Genomic DNA, 11,244 nt, shown 5'->3' with positions numbered 1-11,244 from the left:
CCCCCCTTCCCCCCCCTCCACCCCCCTTCCCCCCCCTCCACCCCCCTTCCCCCCCCTCCACCCCCCTTCCCCCCCCCTCCACCCCCCTTCCCCCCCCTCCACCCCCCTTCCCCCCCACACCCCTTCCCCTCCACACCCCCCTTTCCCCCCACACCCTTTCCCCCCCACACCCCTTCCCCCCCACACCCCTTCCCCCCCACACCCCTTCCCCCCCCACACCCCTTCCCCCCCCACACCCCTTCCCCCCCACACCCCTTCCCCTCCACACACCCCTTCCCCTCCACCCCCCTCTCTACCCCCCTTCCCCATCACCCCCTTCCCACCCCCCTTCCCCATCACCCCCTTCCCACCCCCCTTCCCCATCACCCCCTTCCCCTCCACCTCTTCCCCTCCCCCACCACCCCCACACCCCTCCCCCACCACCCCCACATCCCTCCCCCACCACCCTTCTCAGGGATGGTTTCCCACGGATTGTATTTTCATGGATTGTATATAACAAAGTGATGCTGTGTGAATTATTTGTGTCTGCTATTGCTTACTGGAGGCACCCGCTCTTGCAAGATCGATTTGAAATAAATGCTTGTTCAGAATTTGACTAAGTGTAAATCTTTTATTAAGTGAGCAGTGTTTCTCACACCCTCCACACACCCCACCCCTTCCCCATTACAGGCCCAGCACCAAGCCCCCTATTACAAGTCCCTGCCCCCCACATCCCGGTGCTTTCATTCTCGCGTCACCCACACGCCCCTTACCCATCACTAACCCCGTTTGTCCCTGTTCCCCAGCCCGTCTCCATGGTTACCCACAGCAAGCAACGCCGGCTCTACCACCTAAATCAGCCTCTCGGGGTGATATTTATTTCTGTACACCTATTCAACGGAGTTCAGTCGTCCTATACTCAAATATTTGAATTTAGAAATGTATCTTGCCTAATGTTATCGGCGGCTCAGTGCAAAGGAAGCGGTTAAGAGGCTGTGGTGGTGGTGTTGAGTGTCCTATGCACCCACACTAACCCCCCCAAAGCTCTGGCGGTGGTACTGCCCGCTGCTCCCGCTCGGTTGGCGGTTGCTAAGATGGCGGCGGCGGAGCTGCCTGGAAGCGGCTGGGGGGCTCGGTTTAACTGGGGACCTCCCCCTCACGTCCAGCGCTATGCCGGGCAGGTGGACACGCAGGAGCGGTTTCAGCTGCTGCTCAGGATTCTGGAGGGACTGCCGTTTAAAGCGGTAAGGATAGGGCATGAGACCCTGGGAGGAGCTGCCTGGACAGGATCGGCCGAATGGCATCCTCCTGTGCAGTTTAACTCAATGGGAGATTGGGGGGAGGGAGCAACAGTTACCACCTTACTGCAACCCAAATCAAATGGAGATCAGGAGATTGGTACAGGATGCCACCTACCTATTTGCGAAATGCAGAGTCTTTTTTTGAATGGGGAGTGTCTGCTGTCTTTTAGTCTCAATGTTTGATTGAGTGATGCATGTTTAATGTGTCCATAAGAAATGGAATTCCTGTTTTGAGCCAGACTTCAAAAGTCTTTTTTGTAACTGTTTTTGTCTTCAGTGCTTTTTCCCGTCAAAATTTGTTGTTTTCAGTTTCCAGGCAATTTGGACCGTGAATGGACAAAATATAAAATGATAATTGACAACTAACTTTTGATATCTGTTGCAGAAATTGCCTTTGGGAGGCAAGGGATGAGATTGCAGAGCCTTTGGCTTTGATCTTTGGGTCCTCATTGTCCACGGGGATAGTGCCAGAGGACTGAAGAGTGGCGAATGTTGTTCCTCTGTTCAAGAAAGGGAATAGGAATGACCCTGGTAATTATAGGCCGGTTAGTCTTACTTCGGTGGTCGGTAGGATAGGATTTATGACCATTTGAGTCAACACGGATTTATGAAGGGTGATCACAAATTTGATTGACTTCTTTGAGGAGGTTACTAGGTATGTAGATGAAGGTGGAGCAGTTGATGTCGTATACATGGGTTTTAGTAAGGCGTTTGATAAGGTTCCCCATGGTCGGCTCATGAAGAAAGTAAGGAGGTGTGGGATAGAGGGAAATTTGGCCAATTGGATAAATAACTGGCTATCACATAGAAGACAGAGAGTGGTGGTGGATGGAAAATTTTGAGGCTGGAGACCAGTTACCAGCGGTGTACCACAGGGATCCGTGCTGGGTTCTCTGCTATTTGTGATTTTTATCAATGACTTGGAGGAGGGGGCTGAAGGGTGGGTCAGTAAATTTGCTGATGACACCAAGATTGGTGGAGTAGTGGATGAGGTGGAGGGCTGTTGTAGGCTGCAAAGAGACATTGACAGGATGCAGAACTGGGCCGAAAAATGGCAGATGGAGTTTAACCCTGATTAGTGTGAGGTGATTCATTTTGGTAGGAAAAATTTGAATGTGGATTACAGGGTCAACGGCAGGGTTCTGAGGAATGTGGAGGAACAGAGATCTTGGGGTTCAGGTCCACAGACCTCTGAAGGTTGCCACTCAAGTGGATAGAGCCGTGAAGAAGGCTTATAGTGTGTTAGCGTTTATTAACGGGGGGCTTGAGCTTAAGAGCCGTGGGGTTATGCTGCAACTGTACAAGACCCTGGTGAGACCACATTTGGAGTATTGTGTGCAGTTCTGGTCACCTCACTATAGGAAGGATGTGGAAGCATTGGAAAGGGTGCAAAGGAGATTTACCAGGATGCTGCCTGGATTGGAGGGTAGGTCTTATGAGGGAAGGTTGAGGGAGCTAGGGCTTTTCTCTTTGGAGCGGAGGAGGATGAGAGGCGACTTAATAGAGGTTTATAAGATGATGAGGGGGATAGATAGAGTGGACGTTCAGAGACTATTTCTTTGGGTGGATGTAGCTGTTACAAGGGGGCATAACTATAAGGTTCAGGGTGGGAGATATAGGAGGGATGCCCGAGGTAGGTTCTTTACTCAGAGAGTGGTTAGGGTGTGGAATGGACTGCTTGCTGTGATAGTGGAGTCGGACACTTTCGGAACTTTCAAGCGGTTATTGGATAGGCACATGGAGCACACCAGAATGACAGGGAGTGGGATAGCTTGATCTTGGTTTCGAACAAGGCTCGGCACAACATCAAGGGCCGAAGGGTCTGTTCTGTGCTGTACTGTTCTATGTTCCATGTTCTAAGTTACAAACTACCCACCAGTGTTCTCTGAACCCTGGAAACTTTCATGTTACTTTGTCTTGCGTGTTAATCTGACGATTCTGCCTCCCGTCTTCTTTTCAATTCTTACCTCCCAAGTCTTTTGGTGTCTCGCTGAAAGGGTCATTCACCTTCATGTAACTCAGGATAGCAAATGCACATTGTCAATAGATCTAGAGTTAATGGATGATGGTTGGGAGTGCTGACCTTGTTTGACTTTCCCTTTGTAGCCAATGAATCATAAATTCTCTGCCCAAATGCAGGACCTTGGCGATTATTCGCTGAACCATAGTGAAGTGCTGTGATTTAAAAAAAAAAAAAAAATTGTAGGTAAGGCAAGAAGGCAGGCCCCGAATGGGGTTGGATCTCATACTGTTGGTGTTCATCTGATCCCCAAGGTTGTTGTTAGCCAATTGAACTAATCTAGTCTAAAAATGCAAGCGCAAACTGTAGCTTTCCTTCTGCCTCTTAACTTAGATCAGCTAAAAACATAGGCCATTTCTGATCTCGTGACTCTGTCCCACAATTCTACCTGCTAGGTCTTCCAGAACATTATACTCCAAAGTGAATTCATCAATAATGAGAAATCTGTTTGCCATAGACCTATATAGTCCGAGGGGAGAGAACAGCTCCCACAGACTTTCTGTGGATTTTTGCCAACAGTGGTATAACCTCAACAGGGTGTCTGGGACCTGTGCAAATAGGACAGGAAATGGTATGCCTCCTCAAGCAATCGCATTGAAGAATCTTTGGAAAGCTCAGAAATGCCTGTTTGGAGTCATTAATTAAATGTCAAATCATATGCAGAGAGAGAAAAAAGACGGGGTTGCCTGTGTGAGAGAGATAAAAGAAACAAACAAAAAGTAAATATTTAGTTTTTGAAAATCTCCAACATTCATTAAATTTGAAGGAATGAAACATCACACTTGTGTAAGTTAATTTCCCATGCCAGAGTTGTTGGTTTGGTGGTTATTAAGATATTTCGTACTGTTAAAAATTAATTTATGCTCTAATGGACAAGCCCTATCTTTTTCTGGGTACCCAGTGGGCAAGTACAGGAACTTCGCACTATTCGTGTATTTAAGTGCCAAAGCTCTCATTGAGATACTGGTATAATGCAGTGTTTGAGGAGTAGAAACACTTGGATAGCAGCTTTCTGGATTCCACACACAACTGCATGTACGGGTGGCAGAAGTTTACTCCTTAATGATAATGAGAGCTGATAGCCTCAATTATTTTTACTGCAAAATCCAGGGCTCTGTGTGTACTTACTGCCTTAAAGTAGCTGCAATTATTACTGAAGTAAACTGGTAAATTGTTTATCCACACTGATATCAGAGACCACCTTGGCGTGGACACTTGGGTTGCTATCTATTTGCCAAGTCTGAGATTGGACAGAGCAGGCCTTTTGAAATTGTGAGATTTATATCGCTGAATGCAAGATGACACCAAAAACTGTATTTCCTCAATAATTAATGTTAGGGGGAGATTCTGGCACAATTGTAATGTCAGTGAACTAGTAATCCAGAGGCCCAGGCTAATTCACTGGGGACACAAAATCCCACCTAGGCATCTGATGGAATTTGAATTCAATTAATAAAATCTAGAATATTCATTGATGTAAAATCCCACCTGGTTCACCCATGGGGCTGGTTTAGCACAGTGGGCTAAACAGCTGACTTGGAATGCAGAACAAGGCCAGCAGCGCGAGTTCAATTCCCGTACCAGCCTCTCCGAACAGGTGCCGGAATGTGGCGACTAGGAGCTTTTCACAGTAACTTCATTGAAGCCTACTTGTGATAATCAGTGATTATTATTATTATGTCCTTTAGGGCAGGAAATCTGCTGTCTTGACCCTGGTCTGGCCTACTTGTGACTCCAGACCCACAGAATCATAGAATTTACAGTGCAGAAGGAGGCCAATTGACCCATCGAGCCTTCACCGGCCCTTGGAAAGAGCACCCTACTTAAGCTCATGCCTCCTCCCTATTCCAGTAACCCCACCTAACCTTTTGGACACTAAGGGGCAATTTAGCAAGGCCAATCCACCTAACCTGCAGATCTTTGGACAGCATTATGTTTGATTCTTAATTGTCCTTTGAAATGCTCAATTCAAGGAAAATTAGGGATGGGCAGCCATCTCAAAACAAAAATACTGTCTTGGCCATAAAGTGTACGAGCGGCAACACTTTGCCATGTTGAAAATCAGAGAGTAGGCATAAATGGCTCATTTTGTGGTTGGCAGGATATGAGCCACAGGGACCAGGCCTGGGATCTCAACTCTTTATAATTTGGATGAAAGGACTAATGGCATAGTTGCTAAATTTGCTGATGACCCAAAGCTAGGAAATTAAGTTGTAAATAGGACCTAAGGAGGGTACAAAAGGATATACACAGTCTGGAAAGATTTGGCAAATGGAGTATAATGTAGAAACATGTGAGGTGATCCACTTTGACAGGACAAATAAGAGGCCTATTATCCAAATGGTGAGAGATTGCAGAGCTATGAGATGCAGAGGGATCTGGGTGTCCTTGGTCATGAATCACAAAAGGTTAGCATGCAGGTGCAACAAGCAATTGGGAAAGCTAATAGAACGTTATTGTTTATTGCAAGGGGAATTGAATACAGGAATAGGGAGGTTATGCTTCAGTTCTACAGGGCATTGGTGGGATCACATCTGGCGTACTGTGTACATACAGTATTGGCCTCCTTATTTAATGAAAGATGTGATGTAAGTGCATTAGAAGAGGTTCAGAGAAGGTTCACTAGATTAATATCTGGAATGAGTGGTTTATATTATGAGGAAAGGTTGGACAGACTAGAGAGCATGAGGTGACTTAAGGTGACTTGACGAGGTGGCTGTGGAAAAGATGTTTCCTCTTGTGGGAGAATCTAGAACTAGGAGCCACTGTTTCAAAGTAAGACCCATTTAGGTCAGAAATGAGGAAAAGCTTTTTCTCTCTGAGAGTTGTGAAATTTCAGAATCTCTTCCTCAAAAGGTGGCACAGGCAGAGTCCTTGAATATTTAAATTATTTTTTAGAGTACCCAATTAATTTTTTCCAATTACGGGGTAATTTTAGCATGGCCAATCCACCTATCCTTTGGTTTGTGGGGGCGAAACCCACGCAAACACGGGGAGAATGTGCAAACTCCACACGGACAGTGATCCAGGGTCGGGATCGAACCTGGGACCTCGGCGCCATGATGCAGCAATGCTAACCACTGTGCCACCGTGCTTTGAATATTTTTAAGACAAGTAGATAGATTCCTGATAAACAAGGGAGTGAAAAGATATTGGGGCTAGGCAAGAATGTGAAGTTAAAGTTCTGATCAAATCAAACATGATCATACGGAATAGCAGAGCAGGCTTGAAGGGCTGAGTGACCCCACCTGCTCCCAATTCATATGTTTGTATTTATGTTTGTATCATGGTTTGAGTTCTGATGTTTATTTTTGCAATCAATTTTGAATGTTTGATTTTGGCACTGGCAGTATAAAGTAGGAAGGTATTTAATTTGGAGTGCTAGTGTCCCTTTCTTTGGCAAGCACAATAATTACCCAGAACAGCTTAGTGCACATCATTCTCAAAAAAATGTTAACTCGTTTAGAATTAAATTGAATGAGTTTCACTGTTACTGTATGATATTTGGCAGGAAGTGATGGGTTTCTGCAAATAGCTTTCTGTAATAAAAGTATGGCTTTGTATTGGCTGCAGAAAATCACGTGCTTGAATATGCATTTCAGAGGAACATTTGATAGTCATGTACAGAATGACAATTCTGGAGGTGGTTTTGAAACAAAATTTAGTTATGTTCTGCTATTTGATCTGTAGAGGTGTTGCAAAAGGCGCTCAAGCTTATTAACTCCCCCTTAATATTGGAGTGTCTAACCATGATTTGTATTTTCGTATAAACAAAAGTGCCTTCTATGTGCTTGAAATCATCATTTTCTTGAAGTGACGAGAAACAGGAGATAAGTAATTATTTCCAAAAATGGGAGTCATACTCTTCCTTGCAAGTTTCTGGGAGATTTCAATGATGCAGCTCAGCTGGAAGCACTGGATATTTGGAAAAATATTGCAGGGAAATAATCTATTCGGATTATGCAAATTTATCATTTTGGTGAGCCGCTTTGTGTCTTAAGGTCTAATGCCGATTAATATCATAGCACACAGTGCTAGTAGCAGAGATGGTAAAGGAGGGAAATTCAGTTAGGAAGCAGAGATAGCAATCGGAGGCACATTTTATTGTTGATTAAGATCAGTTTATAAAATTCAAGGTGTTCTGAATTTGAAAAAAATCCTGCAAAATTACAGGGAACATAGATTAGAGCAGAGACCAACTTCAAAGGTACTTAATTAATATAAAATGCTTTGTGACGTCCTGGGGTGGTGAAAGGCTCTTTATAAATGCAAGCTCTTTACCTCAAAAAGAAGTGGCAAGGAAGAAGATTGACTTTAATTATCAAAGGCCCAAGGCATACTGAAGAGGATATGATTTAGTAACAGAAAACATGATATGAAGAAATGGTAGTTAAGTTACTCAAAATACTTCAGGAAGGACAAAATTCATTTCCAATGTGGTAAGTTTTAGAGTTAATTTTTCATATCTTGTCCACTAAACATAGTTGGAAAGTATTGCATATAATGTGTATGTTAGTTTGTCAAAGCTTTATAAAGTCACTAATATACATAGAATTTAAAAAAAACATGTATATTATGCAGATACGCATGACTTGCATGCTGCACTCTGCTTTGCCTTGTATTTGCAGAATTCTCTCCTTTTCCAATGGCCTTGTGTCACAAGTTCTATAATATTTTTATCCGCAGAGTGAAGTAATGCACAAACCAATGCTGCTGCAGGCATCTACAAAACTTTAGCCATCTCAGAAGATAATAAAAGGATATTCAAGAGAGAAGAATTGTCAAAAGAGGAATAAAACCATCCACACCTGCCAAGCATTTAATATTCAGGAAGGGAAATCTGCAGCCTGTTGCTGAGCAGTGAGAAGACCCATTTCTGTTGAGGGACTATGTGAAGAGCCTGCCTAAGCTACTGCAAATATGGGAGGGTCACCAAAAACACACCATCCACATAATGCAGGTGACTCCTCAACACCCCACTGCCATTTCAAAGCTGCGTAGATGATGATTGGTGCTGCTTGATTGAGACCACTGAACAGTGCCAGTGTAAATCTGAAACATCCTTATGGCGACTAATATTATTCACTTAGGCCACAAATTTGGTGGAGCGTATTGTCGAGAAGGAGTCAATGCACTGTTGCAAATCTTATGAAACTAATTGCCCTCATTACTCTGGGATGCTGCTGATCAGAGCTCCCTTGAACCATTTGAAGGGGTTGTTTGTCTCGCATCAATTTTTTTACTGTGGCCCTTGATCTAGACCAAGGTCTGTATAACATCCTTCCAAATCTCAGCAGCAACTTTGTTAATCTGCAAATGGAAATGAGTGACAGTTTCAGTACTGAGATCATTCATACCTTTAATAAACATCCGATAGGCAGTGAGTTTATCTTTCACACATCTTTGTGCAGATGTGACTTAGTGGAATGTTTATATATTTATACTTGTCTAAAACATTTCAAATGCATCTTTAAAGATTGTAACACAAAGATTTTGACTTATTTAAAGAATAAATTGATATTTCTAAAGTAAAATGTTTATTTATCTCTCATGTCTTCTGTGTCGTCTTTTGCCTCTCCATTGGCAGTCTTTTATACTCAGCATGGGTTCTGAAGCATGGTGGCTGTTCACTACCTGAAAGGAATTGATGCTTCCTGGACTGTTTCAGCTGAAAATTGAGACTTTTCAAATGGAAAGTATCAAGATTTAATTACAATAACCAAGAACAATCATGTAAATCTATTCATTTATCTTCAGCCTAGATTGATTTATATGCTGTGTATATGCAGAAAAGTACACTGACATATAATGCAAGGGTACTTAGGGATGGGCAATAAATGCTGGTCTAGCCAATGATGCCCACACCCCTTGAATTCATTTTTGAAAAATTAGCACATATTCTGAATGTATCCACATGGATATTGAGTTTTTTGCCCCTTTGGAGGAATTAAATATTACTTGAGAATTCCTCTGAAAGTAATAGACTTTTAAACTTTCATTCAAATGGTAATTTTTCATAGACGAACCCAAATATTTTGGGGAAACAGACTGTCCTGTATTGGGTCCTTTCTAGCTAAATATTTGCCCCAGTGTACATGCTAATGGATATATCTTGTAAGGATCCTTTCTATTTGTTCCCTGTTTATTCCCTTACTTCCCCTTTCATTTTTGCTATTGCATTTTTTGACCCATGGATGATTATTGGACATGTCCTTTTAAGGCAAGAAGCCTGTATGTTTAATTCAAGCAGGAGGAATCCGGAAGGCTGCGCTAGTTTAAACAGAAGCAGCAGACTGGCCAGCATCAGTGGTGGATTGGGACTCTGTTTGATTGATTGGCTTGTGGCCAATGAGTTGGCCCAAAACCTGTGTTCTGCATGGTAACGGGTGATGATTGGATCTGATCCCTATGGAATGCTTTTCAGAAAGGTTTGAGTTTGGTTTCAGTTTTGATCTTGGCTGACCCGGGAGAGGTCTTTCCTCTCCTTTTTTCTCCAAAAAGGATGTATTCCTGAACTGGCAGAGCGCCTGGACAAATCTATTTAGAGGAGACCCATTACAGACTGTGCAAGCAAAGTCCAGAACCAACCAACTCTCTCTCCTGAAAGGCAGAGGCAGAACCGAACAACTCTCCTTCCTGAAACTACATAGGCCTAAAGACAAACCATGAACTGAAAGCACAGTTTAATGAGAAATAAGGAGCCTCTCCAGGGAAAGTTGCGAGTAATGCATTTCTGACATACAGAGTACCTGAATGGATGAACCGCAAAGAAGAAATGAAAATGATAAATGAAAATCGCTTATCATCACAAGTAGGCTTCAAATGAAGTTACTGTGAAAAGCCTCTAGTCGCCACATTCCGGCACCTGTTCGGGGAGGCTGGTATGGGAATTGAACCGTGCTGCTGGCCTGCCTTTGGTCTGCTTTAAAAGCCAGCGATTTAGCCCTGTGCTAAACCAGCCCCTATTACAGGCTGTAAACAAAAGTCTTTAATCTGCAGACTTGCTGTGAGGAAAAGTGTGCTAAAGACCATCATCTGAAACAAAGACTCTTCCCTCCACTTATGATTTTTACCCCTTTCCAACCATCTTTGTTTGTCTTGTGTGTGTGTAGAGGGTAGGGGCAAGTTATAGTGGGTATTGTTTTGTTAACCAGTTGTGTTTACTGCATATTTCATGATAGTTCTTGTTATAAATAAACAGTAATCGTGTTTACATTTACTAACCTGGTGACTAATTATTGGGCGGCCAAGGACCAAAGACTTGGGGTATTTTTTAATAAGAATTATTGTTTAATTCACTTGTGTTGTGACTCCAGGGCACGTGGGGCTGGAATTCACCACGTATTAGCCCAGGGTGTTGCAACAATCGAGAAAGTGAACCGAGCTGATAATTGCCCCATCCTGCCTCCTGAGCGCATGGTGTTTAGACCAATTGCGGTAGCTCAGTTGAATCAGATAAAAGAGCACAGGCCTTTAATTAAACCTGGCACCTCTGGTCAGTGCCACATAGTTGTGTGTTAAGCAATGTCTTTTTCTGAATTATTTTAGAAAAAGTTAATTTCTATCATGGAGTTTCATCCACAATTGTAGATTAAGGCTAGATATGAATGTGAAGTATGGCATATTATTTAGAATTCACAGAATGCCAATAACGAATTTCATCTTGATCCTTGGACCAAAATGGTTCTGAAGATTTATGGCTGTGCGAATTTTTCAAAAGGACGCAAGAAACTCCCCAAATGTTCTTGGGTTCTATTTTTGGTATGGGTGCAGATTGGCAATATCATTTTGAATTTCTCAAACAATTTTAAAATTCTGAAGATAATTGTCTGTTATTTCGAATGAGTTATAATTGGAAATTTTCAAATAAAATTCACATATGTGCTGTAACCTTGATCAAATTGCTTAATATTATAGGGGTATTTGTATTCATAAGACCATAAT

The 11,244-nt window shown here is 43.0% G+C and overlaps 1 protein-coding gene across 5 annotated transcripts in view; it reads left to right on the top strand.

Annotated features, from left to right (window-relative positions):
• Positions 1–948: 948 nt before the first annotated feature.
• Positions 949–11,244, top strand: part of nphp4 (nephronophthisis 4) — a 770,918-nt gene continuing 760,622 nt past the window's right edge. For 3 of the 5 annotated variants that reach the window (XM_072478484.1, XM_072478483.1, XM_072478482.1), the window contains exon 1: positions 950–1,223. In XM_072478484.1, the coding sequence (XP_072334585.1) occupies positions 1,074–1,223 (150 nt within the window). In that variant the 5' untranslated portion in view covers positions 950–1,073. Of the gene's footprint in view, positions 1,224–11,244 lie in introns of all 5 variants that reach the window. The other 2 variants (XM_072478481.1, XM_072478485.1) reach the window with 2 other exon arrangements.

Source organism: Scyliorhinus torazame, chromosome 16, assembly GCF_047496885.1.
Source record: "Scyliorhinus torazame isolate Kashiwa2021f chromosome 16, sScyTor2.1, whole genome shotgun sequence".
NCBI classification, from domain to species: Eukaryota; Metazoa; Chordata; class Chondrichthyes; order Carcharhiniformes; family Scyliorhinidae; genus Scyliorhinus; species Scyliorhinus torazame.
Note: the sequence above shows the minus strand (reverse complement) of the source record. Positions and strands in the feature narration are given on the sequence as shown.